Source organism: Python bivittatus, unplaced genomic scaffold (genome assembly GCF_059951505.1).
Source record: "Python bivittatus isolate LINGU-HERP-01145 unplaced genomic scaffold, Pbiv_v1 ctg000480_np1212, whole genome shotgun sequence".
In the NCBI taxonomy this organism is placed as follows: domain Eukaryota; kingdom Metazoa; phylum Chordata; class Lepidosauria; order Squamata; family Pythonidae; genus Python; species Python bivittatus.
Genome location: NW_028277075.1, coordinates 87,118,535 through 87,138,087, shown reverse-complemented (window position 1 = coordinate 87,138,087; position 19,553 = coordinate 87,118,535). Strand labels below are relative to the sequence as shown.

At 36.9% G+C, this 19,553-nt stretch overlaps 1 protein-coding gene across 1 annotated transcript in view; it reads left to right on the top strand.

The window, feature by feature from the left end:
• Window positions 1-19,553, top strand: part of DPP10 (dipeptidyl peptidase like 10) — a 259,921-nt gene that overhangs the window by 186,911 nt on the left and 53,457 nt on the right. The window contains exons 8-10 of the mRNA XM_088146483.1: window positions 4,288-4,408; window positions 5,716-5,870; window positions 10,223-10,320. Of these exons, the coding sequence (XP_088002609.1) occupies window positions 4,288-4,408; window positions 5,716-5,870; window positions 10,223-10,320 (374 nt within the window). The remainder of the gene's footprint in view (window positions 1-4,287; window positions 4,409-5,715; window positions 5,871-10,222; window positions 10,321-19,553) is intronic.

Sequence of the window (19,553 nt, the reverse complement as noted above, 5' to 3'; positions counted from 1 at the left end):
CAAGGGTTGCCAACTTTTTCAGATGACAGTTACCATCATATGATCTTCACAGTGGTATAGTCATCAATTGTTTGAAAATGAATTGAATCTCACCAGATTGCCAGGTCTTATAATATTTCAGCAATCTCATCCCCAGGATGGAAGAAATCTCAAATTTGGCAGCTGTGCATGTGTGTGTGTGTGTTTTAATTTAATGTTAGAATTCCAAGAGGCCACTTAGGGGTGTACTGTGGCACCAGTGCACCCTGTGTTATCAATTCCTGACGTGTACAGAATAATGAATCCTCATTTTAACAGAGTAATAGTGCAGTGGCACAGAGCCTCAGGAGGAGAGGTTGTTATTCAGGAATAGCAACTGAACTGAAGAATATGATGTTATGGGAGATTTACAGTATTTTCATGATGAGATCGTGAAATAATATACATCGCAACAGAAATTTAATTTGGTGCATAGAAAGTCCATCGCTTCAAGGCCTGGTAGAATGAAGTTTCATTGCAATAATATATAGAAAATTATTGTATTATTATTATTATTATTATTATTATTATTATTATTATTATTATTAGCCACCTACAAAAAATTCATATGAAAGAAAGAACAGTAAATGGGAAAATCTCTTTTCTCTTTCCTTTACTATCTTGACTGTCCATTGAGCAACATGTCTTTTGTACGTTTTATGCATTCTTCTCTCTTGACCTTTTATTGGAGTGAAAAAAAGCACTGAGTGTTTGACTGACAGCTACTGGGTTGAAAATCCATCATTTTCTACTCATTTCTCAGCTTCTCAGTCTGCATCTAGGCTCTAAAACTGTTAATCATTCTTTCAGACGTCAAAGAAGTTCATATATAGTTTGATCTGGAAAGATAGTATGATCATTGCATATTTATATTTAGTTATACAGGCTTATAATATTGGGTAGGGTTTTTTTTATTTATTTCATCACTTTTTGTGCATGTATTAGCATCAGGTGAAATAATAGGAGAAAGAACTAATGAATATGCAACTAGGCCATATTGAAAAACATCTTGAAAGCATATCATTATCTTAGCCAGCAGTATCAAATTAAGCTGAGGGGGAAAAAAAACCTTATACCAGACTTTGCTGCAATGGTAACTAGAAAATTTTATGTTCAGTTATTAAAGTCTGTGGTGAGAAAATGCATGACCAAATGGCATAGCTGACCACATTTATGTTTGAAAAAGATTCCTAGAAATCCACTCTGAATAACTCCAACATCAAAATTTTTCATCATTCTGTTATGTTTCTGTATACTTGGCACAGTGGACCTAGCACTTCAGCTCTTCTGACTCTTGTCAAATCATTTTCCTCTCCAGTATCTACTGACTACCTTTAAGTGAAAAGAAGAGCCAAATGTGACAGAGTAATAGATCTATCAATCTATCTCCCTCATCCTTGCTTTAACTCTTTTGACAAATGCACCATCAAGGTAACGTTAGCAGCAGCATCATTACAGTATGTATACCAGCACTACTGTGCTATTTGAAATATCTTTCCCTCCTGATAATCTGTGAGGTATTTTCCCCATGGGCTTCTACTACGTTTAGGCCATTTTGTAGGGTACTAGAATATAGGAATATATGATAAATAAATATGCTTAGCAGTTCTTAACTCATACTGGAGGAAGAGGGTATTGCTCATGTATGTATTTTCTACCTTCACTCTGAAAAGCTGCTCTGCAGTGTATCAGGATATCCTCTAACATAGATTGGGATGGAATGCTAAGGGCTGCAAGGAAGATGGTAGAAAATCACTGCCCTTGCTTCTTCCTTGGTTTTATTTATTTTAGAAATGTATAAGGCTGCCCAACCCTACAACAACTCTGAGCAGCATTCAGTAAAAATAATCAAGACTTTGACAGCACCTCCTGCTTTGTCTGGGGTAAAGATGTATAATTGGGTGTCATTCACATATTGATTGTACCTGACTCCAAACCAATGGATGACCTCACCCAGGGACCTCATGTAGATGTTAAACATAAGGAGTGAGAGTGTAGAGCCCTGAGGTACCCCCCACACCAAGGTATGATGCCTCCACTGGTGTCTACTTCTTTCTGGCAGAGCAAGTATGGATTGAATGTGGAAGAAAATTATGGACATTGTTGTTAGGATGTCAACAAAACCTGTAGGGGAAGAGTAAAAATTCCTGGATATATAGTATATAAGATGAGCTTATATATATACTAAAAGCAGAGAAAAGTTCCTGTTATGTTTGAACACATTTCACATTATCTGTTAGTCTGGAACATTAAATTTAAGGAGGTTATTAAACCTGTGTGCAAATTGTCACAAAACCTGCTGATCCTTGTAACTTACAATGAATAATCCATTATCTTTGATGTATTATACTTACCCAACTGTTTTCACTCATGTAACCAGACTAATGGGCCACATTTAAACTATGAAACATTAATTAAAACACCTTTTCATTCCCTTAGAAAACAGAAATTCCACCTAAATTAATAATTTTCAAATACAGAACTCTTAATTAATTTAAGCTCTATTAACTGTAGAATCAGCTTTTTCATGGGTAGAGCATAGCTGTTCCATTTAATTATGCTCTTTAAAAGCAAGGCCAATCAAAAGACATTCTGCTGCCTGAGACAAAAGTTAAGATGAACTTCTTTCCATGTAAAAAAACCCACTGGGTTAGCATCTGAATTGCACTTTAGTATTGGCAGTAAGTTTTGTTCCTTCATACCTGAGATCAACAGGATGGTTTGAAAAGATACAAGCACGCACACCTTTGTTCTGAGAAAGGGAGAGGAGTTTAGGAGAAGTTACTACTACTGCCCCAATGTTTGCCTCCTGAATTGGCGCTTTACTTTGTGAGTTATCTCAGGAGAAGTGTCTTCTACAGATCTTCAGGCTTGCCTAAAAGACTTGTGAAAGGAGTCAAAGCAGTTGCATAAAGCCTTCTGAGATGCAATTCAAGAGTTGAATGATTGACTTGACACAACTTTGGCTTATCCTGTTACTGCTATATCTTGGTTTGAAATAGCTAGATTATAATATGATTTAAAGCAATTGCTGTTGATCCAAGATGCAGTTACCTCAAGTCCTTGTGAAGTGGGCAGTCAATAAAAACTATAGATATAAATACAATGACTAAGGCTTGCACATCAAGATATCAAGAATTATGGAGCCTTCATGTATGACATAAAGTTGAAAAATATTACACAATACTATTGTACAGCCTGCAATACTATATTATATATATTGTGTTTATATTATTAACTATTAATTCAGATATGTTTTGTTAATATTTGTCCTGTATTTGTCATGTTTATGTTTATTAATGTAATTTATTAACATTAGTATATTTCTTTTAGTAAATTAAAAAAAAACTATTGTATAAAACTTTTCCTCTCCCAAACTATCTTTTGAAATTTGGGGGGAAAAAATGAAAAAATGTTTATATTGCATATGCTTGAGAAACTGCCTGTGACTTCTCTAGTGAATATGATTTCCATGCTCCCCAACAGCCTAAATGTGCTGTATGTTTTAATTTAAGACTGCCAGAATAAAATAAATAAATAAATGCAAGCAAAAATAATATAACACTTTCCTAACATTTTCTTTCAAATGTGTCTGGTACCAAAACCAGAAAAAGACTCTGGGTCAATATACCCCCGCCACCCAGAACATCTTATCAGAATATAACTGCAATGGACTGATTTTATTGACAATAAATACATTATGGGTTGAATCCAAAGATGTGCTGTGGAAGAAATTCTTGGAATGGGGGTTTTATATGTATTGGTGTTAAAGAAATTAGCTGCATAGGCACCAAACAAGAAGACTTGATTCTGGAGAACGCTTGCCATTCTATATATATGCAGCCATTGTGTGATATTGTGCAAGATATGGGACATATTTTGAAGTATTGCAAAATATAAAAACACTTCTTGGATTTCACATATCTTTTCTTACTTAAGGATTTTATTCTAAGTCAGAAAATATCCTTTTCTATCTGGAAGATATAGCTTATTCTATATGGCTAAATTTATAAATACAATAAAAATGAGGGAAAGGAAGCAGCAAGATTATCAATCTGTAAAACAATTGACATTGCAATTACAGTGTTCACAGCATGACATAACCTTGCCTTCTATTGCAGTTTATTTGATTTTCAACACAAATACTTTCTCTGTTTCTTCCCTATTTTCCTTCTAAAATAGTTCATTAATTTCAGAAACAATTTCCTGACAATGAACATGAAAATATTAACTAATTACATAACATGTAATTCTTTTTACCTAACTTAGATTTATATTTTCGAAAATAACATCTATTACCAGCCTGATGTAAAAAGCAGCTCTTTGAGATTGACATCTTCTGGGAAAGAAGGAATTGTTTTTAATGGAATTGCAGACTGGTTATATGAAGGTAAATTGCATAATAAGAATTGCTGTATGAACTTCAGTGCCAGAAAGCTTAACCTTGCTCAAATTTTGAAGGGGAAAAAAAAGTTATTTCGGGACATTTTTCAAGATTTCTTGGGACTGTGGTAGCCCAGGTTCATTGTACATTCTTTTAGTTGGTACTGTAGGCTTAGGGAAATCAGTACCAAAGTAGAGACCATATCTTTTGCAGATGTTTGATCTTGCTTTCCCAGGAGGCTTCCTCCGTGCAATGGTTCAGAAGTGGAGATTAGCTTACAGTGAATTATGTGGGGTTGGATGGTAATTTGATGCTACCTGGGAAGCACAGGTTGATTTTAAACAAAGCACGGAGATGAATGAAGAGAACAAACTCCCATCCCTAGGCATCCTCATCACTAAGCTGAATGATAGCAGCCTGCAAACCCAAGTTTACAGAAAATCCACCAACATAGAACAACACTTATACTTCCATAGAAACCACCCCACAACACATAAAATCAGCTGTATAAGAACTCTTGTCAACTGAGCAAAAGCCACTGCAGTTCACCAGCACTATCAGAAAAGGAGGATTCAAGTACCTCCTTCATGAAGAACAGTTACCCCACTCCAAATGCTCTAAAACAAATGCACCAGAGAACAAAACAAAGAATTGAAAGACACCCCGAGGACTCGCACAATAACATCCCTGCACATTAGAAATGTATCAGAACGTGCCAGTTGATTACTCCAGCCACTAAGCATCACAGTAGTCCACAAACCCATAGAAACTCTACAAACTCTACAAAGACTACATGGTCCATCAAAAAATAACCAACATCATATACAGAATCAACAGGGTTGCAGCCAGCACTATATAGGACAAACAAGACACCAACTACACAGTTTTTATTTTTAACATTTCTTGCAAAGTTGTCTCATTTTTAAAAACTTATCATGTAAATATGAAATTCAGAAATCTGGTTTGTTTGTTTTACCTCAAGACAAACAACTTGCATAGGGAAGATAAGGGATATATTTTTAGATAGTATTCCAGAAATTATTCTACTTATTTTCACCTGAGTGCAGGAGTGTAGCTCAATAATTTTGAAGTGTGGATTTCAGGGCAAAGTGAATTATTCCATTCAGTTTAAGATAAGGGATATCATCTTTTCTAGTTTGTTTGCTCTTTGTTTTATGTTTCTAAGACAAAAATGTTTAAATAAAACTAATGTCTCAAATGTCCTTCAATGGAATTCCAAAAGGCAATATTTACTGGTAAATATGACACAAAATGCTAATTTCATGGGTTTTAAGAATACTTTTTTCCCCCAGAGGAGCTGCTTCATTCTCACATTACTCACTGGTGGTCACCTGATGGAGAGAGGCTGGCGTTCCTTATGATAAATGACTCATTAGTACCAAACATGCTTATTCCTCGATTTACTGGATTTCTGTATCCCAAAGGAAAACAGTATCCATATCCAAAGGTAAGGAAATTGGGTAATACTTTCTTCATTATTAATGTATGGCTTATTTCATTGCTCCCTTCACCCACGATTACCAGAAGAAAACATTATGCAAGTCATTGGGGTTGAAGATAACAACCCCACTACCTAATAATAAGCAAATCTTTGTTACCCAGAGATAATTACAGGCATCCCAGTCCCAGGAGACTTTTGTGGACATCCACCTTGGCTGCAATGAACCAATCTAGTTGTTTTGTCACCTATTCAACATGAAAGCAGGTTGAGGAACTCGGATTATTCCAGTTCCTTCCTATGGTCAAGATTCGGTGGACTTCAGGCTGTTAACCTCTTCCATCAGGTCAAACAATCACTGTATGATGTAGAATGTTCTGGCAACACTTTACCTCCAGGTAGTACTCAGCAAAGTAGCCTTTTCCTATGCTATGCACACCACTTGGCAAAATATGACTAACATCAAATGAAGCACAAAACGTCTTAGGCACTCAATTGTGCAAAATAGCAAAAGAAGAACAAGGAAGGAAGGAAATATCTGGTGGGCAAAATGGACACACCCCAGTGGCTGAGTAATTCTGCTGGTCTCCTTTTGTTAACCTTTAATGGAGTAGACCAATTGGTGATATGTGTGGTTCTCTTTATTTCATACAACACACAAAACTCAGGGTTTTTTTTAAAAAAAGTTGTGTGTTTTTTTTTTAATGGAAAGGTAAAAGAAAATACTAGTATACTTTTCAGCCATTCACTGTAATAGAAAATTTGAATGTGATACTTTTTCTCCCATGTAAACCAATGTAATTTTAAAAAATGTTTAACTTAGTCCAGAATTAACTAGAATAGCAGCTGTGTATATCTGCTTAGTTAAGGTTTTGGATATGGTTGTCAAAAGCTGTATTCTTCTTCTGTTTCATTTGGAAGAAATACAGACAAGTCTTTAATTCTCCACTGAAACTAATCAATAATAACCAAATGCTCTCCCACTTAGAATTCAATGACAAACCAAATTATTTTTGTAAGAACCCAATGAAAGACATGTTGAGTCAGGCCAAAGTGTTTAGTCCATCATGTCACGTCACACAGATCACTTGAAAGCACACAAGAAGGTCAGCTGCCTTTGGTTTAGAAGATCACAACAACCATCAAGCCTAGCAGCCACTGATAGGCCTGAACTACATGGATTTTTCTAGTTCTCTTTTACAACTATATAAATTGGTGACCTACATCGCTTTTGATGCTGAAAGTTCTGTGGTTTAGTTATTAAAGAATACTTGTTTATTACTGGTCCCAAAACAATTGCATTTAGTTTAGGGCAAGGCACTGATTTTTAGTATTGTGCAAGAGGGAGAAAAAACTATTTCTGTCTGCAATTTCTCTACTATGTATGATATACGTACACACGTTTGCATGTATGTATCCCCCCTTTTCGCCTCCCTTTTAAGGTAAAATATCCCACACACTGTATTCTTTCTTGATGGGGTGATAACTCCAGCTTCTTAATAAGTTTGCTTACCCTGTTTTGCATATTTTTCAGCTCTATTATAACCTTTTAAAAATGCTATTACAGAACTGCATATTTAAGTATGGATATACCAAAAGTGTAGATGGATGTATGACAATTTAATTTGGATGTTAGACAGGTCAGGGAGGGAACTGCAGACACTTCATCATGGGTTTAATCTGAGCCAGAAAATAATTTGAAAAGAGTTGTACACTGCTATTGGAATAACTACTATCTGCTTTGCAAATTCACAGAGGAAGGAAATTGTTCAGTGGATTAATAATTAAGAGAAAGTCTGAAAGAACAAAGGGGTTTGTTCTTATAAATAGCTGTCGAAATCTGAAATGAATCAGGGGTAACCAGATGACCTAGTAATTTTGGATACACTGAAACAATTAATATATGTTGTACTATTATTAGTCTTCTATTAATTGTTCAGCAATGTAGAATAGAATATATGTTGTTAGAGTTCATTAACAACATCACACCTCTTCAGTGATCTGTGTCTTGCAGAAATACAATATGATGATTTGCCTACATGTTAGATGTATTTATTGCCTTATACTACTCAGAATATAATTCAGTAAGGTCTGGTGATATTTCATCAGATGCAGAATTTTCTTTCTCCCTTTCTCCCTTCCTTCCTTCCTTGGCAAATTGTAGCTATGGACATTCACAGTCTGCTCTGGAGTGTATGTAGAGAATGTGTGGCAAGGTGCAGATGAAGGAGAGGAAGATTGCATTGCACTATTTGTGGAATATTTGATTTCATCCAATAATCTGTAACAGAAATTCCTCCATTTCTAGTTCCCTCATTTGTTTCCTCTTTCAAGCTCCCAACTGAGGCACACATACAAGTTGCCTCCCTTGCAATCTACCTAACCCTCACCTGGCAGCTGAGGCTTAGTTATGCATTCACTTGATCTGAGATGGGTGAGATACACTCACACATTCTCAACTGAGATACAAGAGTTCAGGATCTTAGCGGTAATGACATGCTCAGGGGAATACACAGCACACAAACTCTGTTAACCTACAAAAGCTTTATTAAATTCTGTTGCTTCAGCATTACAGATACACACAGACAGTCAGGCACATACTTACTCATACTCGCTCTGCTGCACTGGGCCAAGAAATGCATGGGGATTGGGGAGGACAGGAGTAATGGTTGCATGCATGAAAGAGGGTGCTCTGGCAAGGTTTCTGCAGTTTGTCCTTTTATCCTTTGCCAGCTGAATTCCATCATGTGTCATCTGGGCTGTCCTTTTGTTAACCTGTTAGGTTGCTAGGTCACAGCAACTTGATGCATGGTGGTTAACTGTTAACTTTCTTATCTCTACCTATGTCCTTCAGTCCTTGTCTAGTCTTGATGGATTGCTTTCAGTGCTTATCTCTAGTAGCTTGTATCTACCCCTGGCCTAGGGGTTTCCTTGTTTTTCACCTTTTTCTGCATGTCCACATTTATACTCAGGATCAAATTCCATTCATCTATTTCTCCCAATATTTTATTTCTTGTAACAGAGTCTGTGCAGTAAATGGATAAATATAAAAATAGCAAGTCCCCATCTTGGAAATTCTCTAGACTCATAGCTACTGCTAAGTAGGCACATGGCTGGATAGTCTGGAAATTTCAGTCTGTGTGCTTCAGCCTGGAGCAACCCTCCAGCTAGAGGTCCTGGAGACTGTAAATCATGTAGTCATCACTTCTAGGATAGACTATTGCAATGAGTTTTATCTGAGGCTGCTTTTGAAGACTGCAGCTGGCGCAAAATAAGCAGTCTGCTAGTGGGTAATAGTCATCATAATCACTTAACATCAGTGCTATGGGTGTTGCATTAGTTATTGAAAGGCCTCTGAGAACCTATGAATATTAGAATCAAACATGTGGCTTAGCATGGATCTGGGTCAGGATGAATGATGCATGAACTTGCTAAAGAAGTCTGTTTCCCCTCCCCAGCATGGTTCTTTTTTTATTGTTGTTGTTTTCTTGTCATTATTTGTCTTTAGCCCTTTGCATGCCGTCCAGATTTGCCAATTTGGTCAATGGGCAACTTAGAAATTGAATAAATAAACAAATATTTTAAAACCCAAATAATTTATTAGTCTGGACTAAGATCTGTTTGACAATTACATTTATTCCATCTGAGTTTTTAAAACTATTAAATTGTTAGATGTCTTTACAGCATGTAAAATTAAATGTAATAGATCAGTTAATATTTTTGACGTTTTTTGTAGAAGCAGAATTAATTTCTACAATTGTTGTATTACTTTTCTTTAGCAATTTCTAATTGTGCAGTACAAAAAGAAACACAGAACAAAGGATAAAATTTAAAATTCAATTAAACTTATGATAAAGGAAATTATAAAAGTCTAGTATAATTTATTGTGTAGAAAGCAGATTTATGTTGTTAATAAAATTGTAACCTTTAATTTTTCTGTTTATTTTAAATTCATCTTAATTATGAAGCAAGTGAACTAATAATATAGGCCAAAGGTTTTATTTCTTGCAGTGTTTTACTTCAGTAGGCTAGTCTGGTAGTATTTATGACTACTGTTGGGCCAAGCTGGTGCATATGGAACTTTTTACAATTGTTTTCACTCCTTACAAAAACATCATCCCTTTTCAGTATTTTATCCAGTTATTTGTATGCACAAGGAAAGGAAAATAAGTTTGTAGGAATGTAGGTCTTATTGTGTATGCCAGTGCATGGCCATCAAATTAGGCTCACCTAATCCTCTGTCAAGGCATATCAATTCAGTTAATTTGTGTGGTAAATGACAATTGGATATCTATGTGACTTGTATGTAATTATTCCATTCATATTACATCAATACTGAAACTTTTTCACTTCGTTAAAAGGCAGGTGAACTGAATCCAGTAGTAAAGCTGTATGTCGTCAATCTATATGGCCCAACACATACATTGGAACTCATGCCACCAGACAGTTTTAAATCAAGGTAAGCAATTTAGAAGCTGATATTCAAACCACTATAACTATATTGTAGAGAGACAGCTTGGTGTAGTAGTCAAGGTACCAGGCTAGAAACAGGGAGACTGTGAGTTCAAGCTCTCTTAGGCACAAAACCAGCTGGGTGACCTTGGGCCAGTCATTCTCTCTCAGACCTTGGAAAACACAATGGTAAGCCGTTTCTGAAAATCTTGCTGAGAAAACTACTGCAGGGACCAGTCCAGGGAGTCGCCAGGAGTCATGAAGGCATAATAATAATAGTGATAATAGTAGTAGTAGTAATACCACCACCACTACCACCACCATCAGCATTGACAAAATCACCATCAGTCAATTGCATAAGGCAGCTTTACTTGGAACAGCTTACATCCTGCAACAATGTTTTAAACACCATCAAACAACAACATCTGCCTATCCCAGGTCCTTGGGAAGGACTCAGGTGAATAAAAATGCCAATCCAGTCTAAACAACTGGCTGACTGTGCAACAATAACAGCTATATTATGGGGTGGTCAATCTGTGGCCCCTGAGTTTCTCTCTAGAGAATTCAGATCCTTTTCTGTGTCTTCAATAATTACTGAAAACTAGTAGCACAGTGACCTGCTTCCCTCCCCCAGTAAAACTGCAATGTAATTCCTAAAATAGGCACCTCACAATCAAGAAGCAAAGAAAACTATCAGTGTGGTATAGTGATTAAAATGTTGAAGTAGGACCCGCAGATCCAGGTTCAAGTCCATCCTCAGCCATGGATGCTCATGGGTTCCCTTAGGACCAGTCACTCTCTCTTAGCCAAATCTGGCTCACAGAGTTGATCTCCTGGGAGAAAATTGTGCTGTGTATGCTGGCTTGATTGCATGGAGGAAAGGTAGGATATAAATCAGATAGATAGATAGATAGATAGATAGATAGATAGATAGATAGATAGATCCCCCAGAAACCTCAATCCCATGTGTGATATGTTCCTACCCACTTTGTGGTTTTCAGTCCCCCCCATCCCCCACCCCCGCTGTGCTGTCCTTTGCCATCAAAAGCTTTCCCAGGCCTGCTATATCATATCATATCATATCATATCATATCATATCATATCATATCATATCATCATCATCATCATCATCATCATCATCATCATCATCATCATCCCCCAGTGAGGCACTACCTTGACATGGTTGTGGGGATTGCATGCTCTGAGGAGGATCAGAACTATGCCAGAGGTTCAACTGTACTGAACAGGTCTCATCAAAGGAGCCAGACAAAGAGTGTCTCTCCCATAAAGAATGTGGCAAGCCATAATTTACAGAAACCCATACCGGATCTGTTGTCACCCAGGTCAACAAGGACCACGCTAGGTATTCTAGTTCCTGGACATCTGGTGACAAGTGGGATACAGGACTCAGGACTGTTGCTTCGGCAACCAGGGCCAACAGCAGCAGAACTACTGGGAAAAAGGTAATTTAGCCATCGCAAATATACAAAGACAGAAAGCAAAGATATAATGATCTGCTATTACAAATCAAGTACAACGAGAAGAGGATATCTGAAAAGAATGCACCACTTATGGAAAGAACAACATCCAGAATCAGAAATAACAGAACAGAGGCTAACAGATCAACGTCGATTTATAACATGACATAAACCATTCACAGAAGTAGAATTGGAAGAACTGCAAAGGTCTACCAAAGGGAAAAAAATCAAAACCTTGCCAGAAATAGCTCAGACAGTAGACCCTTCTCCTCAGAAAGAACAAAAAACAACAGGAATTGAAACAAAGAATAACTGAGCAACTAGAACAGCACAAAAACAACAGAATAACGTTGCCTGCACTAAAGCTTGTTACAAAGAAACAGCTACCACAAGTATTAAACGATGCCAATACTGTAATATCAAATACAAGCACAGGTTCACTGCAAGAAACAACCTAACTGATGTACAGGATGGCTGCAGTAATAACTGAATACCTTGGATGCAAAATCAACAAACAAGAAACAGTGCACCACCAAAACAGAAGATCAGGTTGGAAAATAAGATCAGCATGCTAAGATCAGATGCAAGCAAGCTAGAACAGATGAAAGAAAAGAAGCTGAAGAACAAGAACACCAAAGAATACCTGATCAAGAAATATCACCTAGAGACAAGGAAGATCAAAGAAGCACTGGAAATAATAAAGCAGCAAATAACAGCCATAGCCAAGAAGATCAGCAGATACGAAGCTCGAACTGCACACTACAGGCAGAATCTCCAATGTCAGTCGAATCAGAAACATGTCTACTAATCCATCAATGGAGAGACTGCAATGAACCAGTCAACACCTGACAAAAAACAGTAAAGTTCTGGGCATAGTTATGGGACAACCCAAAGAAATACAAGAAGAATGCAGCTTGGATAAAGGAGATGGATAAGAATAAAAAGAAGCTGAAATGAAAGAACTTGTAATAACAGCAGAAATGGTGGAGAAAAGGCAAGGAAGATCAAGAATCAGTCAGCATCAGGTGAAGATGAGCTCCATAGTTTTTGGTTGAAACATCTGACTGGTCAGCACCCACTCATTGCCAAGAAGTTTAACAACATACTGCAAGGAGGTGAAATTGAAGATTGATTAACATCTGGCAAAACCTACCTGATAATGAAAGATCCAACAAAAAGGGCAGCACCAGATAACTACAGGCCAATTACCTGCTTACCAACAACTTTCAGATTGCTAACTGGTGTTATAGCTGATGCAGTCCAACAGCATCTAGTTAAAAACAAGCTGTTTCCTGTGATGGATTGGGATGAGAAGGTTCAAGGACAGAAGCATCTCCTCAGCCCACAGCTTGAGCATGGGAAAGTGAAGAGGATGAGACTGGAACCACCCTAAGGAATTCGTAGTGTTTAGTTGCTGGCTTAGAATGTTTAGAGTTAGTCTGGCAAGATTCTGTCTAGCAGGTGTGAGCTAATACAGTAACTGAGCTGTTCCAGTACTGTCTCGTGGAGTTTCTTGGGCTTAAGCTGACATCTCCATCTGAGCAGAAAGGAAACTGCCCAAACAGCAGAGGGACAAAAGATCAGCTCTTAATTGACAATATGATTTTGGAAAACTGCAAGTGAAGGAAGACCAACTTCAGAATAGCTTGGATTGATTACAATAAGGCATTCAACTTCCTGCCACATGACTGGATAATCAAGTACCTAGAAATTACATGAGCCAGTAGAAACATCAGAAGGTTTGTGCAAAGATCAATGGCACAGTGGAAGACACAGTTGCTGGTCAATGGCAATAGACTGGGAGAGGTTAACATCAAGAGAGGAATCTTTCAAGGAGTGTCACTATCACCACTACCATTTATCATTGCATTGCTTCCTCTGTCAACAATACTGAACAAGTCAAGCCATGGCTATCAAACATCAACAATATCTGCCAGGTTATCCCACCTCCTTTACATGGACGATCTGAAGCTGTATGGAAAAACACCATCTGAAATAGAATCATTGCTCAACACTGTCAGAATATAACAGCCAAGATATAGCAATGGAGTTTGGCCTGGACAAATGTGCCACCCTTACCATCAACTGGGGAAAAATAGTGAAAACTGGAGGAATCAAGATGCCCTATGGAAATAACATCAAGAGCCTGGATGAAGAAGATCTCTACAAATACCTGGGCATCCTTCAAAATGACAGAATCAAGCACACTGAAGTCAAGAAGAAGGTTAGTAGTGAATACATCAGAAGAATGAAGAACTTAAAGTCCAAACTCAGTGGTGGAAATACCATTAAGGCAATTAACACCTGGGCAATTCCAGTCATTAGATAGACAGCTGGAATGGTGGACTGGACTTAAGCTGAACTAAAAGCCCTGGATAGGAAGACCAGAAAAATAAGGACAATGAAGCCTGCCCTTCATCCAAGCAGCGACATTGACAGACTCTACTTACATAGCATAGGTGGGCATGGAATGTTACAAGTACACTAGACAGTTGAAGAAGAAAAAAGGACATTGGAAGAATATCTGAAGGATAGTGAAGAAGATGCACTGAAGCTAGTATACCATGAAGGCTTACTGAATACCAAAGAAACCAAACTGGCCTATAAGAAAGACCAAATGAAGAATAGAAAAGAGACTTGGCAAGGCAAAGTATTACATGGCCAGTACACAAAAATACTAGCAGGCAAAAGAGATAAAAACAAGATCTAAGGCTAAGGCTAAGAGCAGGAAAGTTGAAGAAAGAGACAGAGGGGCTAATTCTGGCTGCACAAGACCAAGCCTTAAGAACAAATACATACAAAGCCAGAATTGAGAAGACAGCAACAGGCAGCAAATGCTGTTTCTGCAAAGAAGCAGAAGAAACAGTGGACCATCTAGTTAGCTGCTCCAAGAAGATCGCACAGACTGACTACAAACAATGGTATGACAAAGTAGCAACAATGGTGCATTGGAATATCTGCAAGAAATACCATTTGCCTGCAAGCAAGAATGGGTGGAACCACAAAACAGACAGAGTAATAGAAAATGAAGAAGTTAAATTGCTCTGGGACTTTAGAATTCAAACAGACAAACACCTGCTACATAACACCCCAGACTTAACAACTGTTGATAAGAAAGGGAAAAAAGTATGGATGGTGGACATTGCAATACCTGGGAACAGCAGAATAGATGAGAAAGTACTGGAGAAAATCACAAAATATAAAGACCTGCAAATAGAAGTAGAACAACTATGGCAAAAGAAACCAAAGAGAGTACCAATAGTAATAGGTGCCTTAGGTGCAATCCTGAAACATCTGGAGCACCACTTGAACACCATTGACATTTACAACATCACCATCAGTCAATTGCAAAAGGCAGTTTTTCTTGGAACAGCTTACATCCTGTGACAATACCTTTAACACCATCAAAGAACAGCACCTGCCTATCCCAGGTCCTTGGGAAGGACTCCATAGATGGATGAAAATACCAAATCCAGTCTAAACATCTGGCTGACTGTGCGAAAAACCATAATAATAATAATAATAATAATAATAATAATAATAATAATAATAATAATAATCCAAATTGTTTAAATCTTATAAATTGATTTTAGGTCATAGAATGGGAATGTTATTATAGAAATCCTCTATTGAGTTTTTTATAAACTGTTATTGCTTTGTAATATTCTATAGAAATCTTTCATAGAAGAGCTATGTCCGTCTGTGCATGCAGATTGAAAGAGAAGCAGGATTATCTGTTTAAATTTGAGAAGATCTTATGTGTAGGCTTGCAACAATGAATGGAACAGATTAGAACTTCAGTAAACCTCTCTAGAAGAAATTCTCATCCAGAGTCCAAAGACTACAATCACTGAGTTAAAAGTGTTCCGTTATTTTTCTCACTAAGGGAATCCTTGATTCTAAAAACTGGCAATTTCTTTACATGAACTGTATTTCATACTGAAATTAAAACAAAAGCGGCAGTATTAGGCCAGTGAAAGAAATACAAGATAGGGACATTCTTTGGATTTCAAAGAATCCACGATCAAGTGAGATGGACAAAAATATAGGAAAGAGGAGATTTTACCTGGTATTAAACTCATGTCTATACTAAATTATATTCTTACATGCATTAATGAATAATCTCAGATTTTTTATATTAGATCTTATTACATACAAATGTGTTAGGTTATATAAGAGGTTGGTACTAAATCATCAAATGCAAAATACATTATATCCTATAGTGCATTTCCTAAACAGTAAGCAAAGGGAACAAATATTGCATATCTAAGTAGAAAACAGATCTCTTTTTCTTTTTTAAAAATGGTGGGTTTGTGCAGGCTTACAGTACTAAAAAAAATCATGCATTGATATATTCTGTTTGAGTTACAAATTGTTTTAAGCAATCTTTCTGCTATCATATCACAAAAGCCTAAGTGTGTGCATCCCTGGAAAATCAATTTTAATTTTACCTATGAAAGCATAATGTCCTAGTTATAGAAAATTGGAATTGGACATGATAAACTAAAAACATACTGAAAAATATTTTAAAAATCCAAGATATGAGGCTATATTTCCTCTCTTTTTTAACCACTCCAGAACAAATTGAGGTTTGGTGACCCTTTATTTTATACACATTGAAAGAAGTCCATAGTCTGCAACAGTATATTTCTGATATTCTTGATGTTTTTTACTGTTTGTGTTCAGATGACACAGTGTCAGCTGTTAAAGAAAAATAAAGAGAAGAAGGAAATGTAGAAGTAGTGTTTTGATAAACAAACACATCTACCAGAAGAACTGCATGTTAACTTGTGTGGCCAAGGTATTCCCAAACTGTAATCAAACTAAATAGAAATGGAAGCTGTAATATAACTTCACCAGAAATGCCTACAAGGATAAGTATCATGACAAGCTTGAAAATTTGCTATGTGATTTAGATGGGACATCACAAAACCTTTGAACTCAAAATCAAGAATATTGGCAAAGTAATTGCCAAGTAATCCTAGCTTGTTGAATGTAAACATGAAAGACAAAGGATCATCCTTTGACATCCTTTTTAAGATCAAGTCTCTGTTGCTAAGATGATACTATTTTATCTCAAAAGATAATTATGAAGATGACTGTAAACAACTAGCATGATTAATTGTATGCATTAGTATCATTCCACCAACAAACAGCTTCCATTGTTTATAGAAATCCTTCTTGTATTAGTATCAAATCCAGTACGTGAATACTGCTTACACAAATCATACTATGAGCACTTTTACAATGCATTATTACTCTATTACACCAGATAATACTAATGAGCCATTATACAATCTTTAGAAGGACATGGAACCATTCACAAAGGTATTGTAAAGGAGTATGGAGATAACAATGAAGGAAGAATGCAAGAACTGTTAGGTAAACATCAACTTAGCCCTGGGAAGGAAGAGGGGAAGAGAAAGAAACTCAAAGTAACACCACTCTGGTTTTCTTTGGTACAAGAGGGGACAGGGAGATAATCTAGCAGGCTTTCAAGATTCTGTTATTATATCTTATAATAATAGAGTTCCAATAGTCTTTCAGTTGTCTATTCCCTGACCTGTCCAGCTTTGAAGGGCTGATATTCTTGAAAGTCTCACTACTCTATATAGAAAACATCAAACTTTGCTTTAGATGGAAGGGGCATGAGATACTTGGGGCATTCCACTGTCTGCAGAACAACTTGTTGAAGCATTGTTACAACATCAGCAGCAAGTGGATATACAAATAAACTTGCACAATGATATGGTACATCTAACACAGCAGTTGGGACAAGGCTTGGCTCATCTAGAACCTGCAGCCCAGCCAATGTTACCTTCATGGAAGTTTACTAGGGAGGTTTGGGGGAGCTCAGGATCAATTTCTGACTTTCACAACCCAATGTGAATTGTTTATAGTGAGTTGGGCAGTGGAATCTCCTGCACATTGCAAGATTGCCGTTCCTTTGAGCCTGCAGAAAGGAGGAACAGCCCAATGAGTTGTCCTTTTACTGAGGGCAATAATCCATTGCTGGATAATTACCAGAACTTCATGCAAAGATCAGAGCTGCTTTTGATGGTTCATAAAGAATGACAGCAAATCAGGAGATTCACAAGCTAAAGCAGGTGATCACAGATTTCAGGCGTCCTTATCAGATTTCAATCATATGACAGAAATGTGGGATGGAATGATCTTGTTCTGACTGACCAATTTGAGGAAGGACTTTCTGATGAACTAAAAGATGAGTCAGTGGGACAAGGCATACTATCCCGATGTTGTGTGGTAATTGATGGAAGATTGGAGAAGTTGAGGCACAGAGGAAAGAATATGGGAAGTTTTACAGCCTCTCTGTACCCTTATCCCCTTCCCTCTGACATCCTTAGATGCCAACACTGGAGAACCCATGCAAATAGGAGCAGTAAGGAGATCCCTGTCCACGGCAGAGAAACAGAGAAGGAGAAACCTTAGTTTGTGTTTCTACTATGGAGCCTCAGGATACCTAGGCAAGACTTGCACTGACCTCTGAATCAGTTGCTAAATGGCACAAATCACTCCAGAGCATCATCTTTGGAGAACCTCATAGACTCTCCTCCCAAGAGCCCAACAGGGGGCCCCAGACAGTGAAGAGCTCAAACAGCCAACAATAGGCAGGCTCATTTTATTATTCTTGTTACTCTTCATATACTCTCAGACTTAAAAATGCAACTCTCACTCTTTTAGATTCAGGTGCACAGCCATCTTCATATTGTAGATAAGACAATACTGCAACAGTTTAAACTGCTGACACAGTTATTTCTAATTTGTGGAAACAATTGACAGACAAGTGTTTCAAGCTGATCCTATCGTGCAACACACAACACTTTTGCAACTGACAATAAATGATCATACAGAATTATTTCCATTCTGTCACAGCTTATTTACATGCCCCATTGATTGGTGTCAACTGATCCAGATGTCCACTGGCAGCAAGAGACAATTTCTTTTTCATCTCAAAAGTGCAAGCAATGCTGTTTGTAAGCTTCCCACTCTTATCATTCTCCTTTGCAGAACAGCTCTGGGATCCTCTTCCTTGCCAGAAAGGTACACAGAGTTTGCTGATGTTTTGGGGGAAGAGGAAACAGTTGTCCTGCCTTCCCTCTTTTTAAAATAATTTATTAAGTATTACAGTTAAACAGATAAAAAACTAATACAAACTACAAAAGAAAAAAAAGAATAAAAAGTAAAATATAAAGTGTAGGAAAAAAAAAGAAAAAAGAAAAATATAGAAAGAAAAGTAGAAAAGGAAGAACAAATAAAAGTATAGCAAAGAAAAAGAAATATATAAAGAAGTGACTTCCCCCTTCATCACAACAAATATAAACAATTTTAACAGTTTATCACTTTCTCTTAAAATACAGCAATCTCTTCATCCCACATCTTATTTCTTATCTATAAACTGATCCTTAAAACCTTGTCATTCAATCCTAGTCAGCAAAAGTCCATTAAGGGTTACCAGAAATAAAAACATATCTGTTTTAATCTTGATCAAATAAATTCACTTTATCTTCCTTTTAATTTCAACAATCTTGATCTTTAATTCTTTCAAATAATGTCCTAGAGCTTCTTTTCTTTTCATTTTTTTCTTTGTCCCTTCTCACAGAATCCTTCAGAATTTAACCAGTCTTTTTTGTAAATACAATATAAGAAAGATATCTAAGTCACTCTTTTGGTTTGCCATTTGTATATCCCTTTTAATTATTAAGACATCAGCCAGTTTCATTTGTATATCCAGTGTAACATC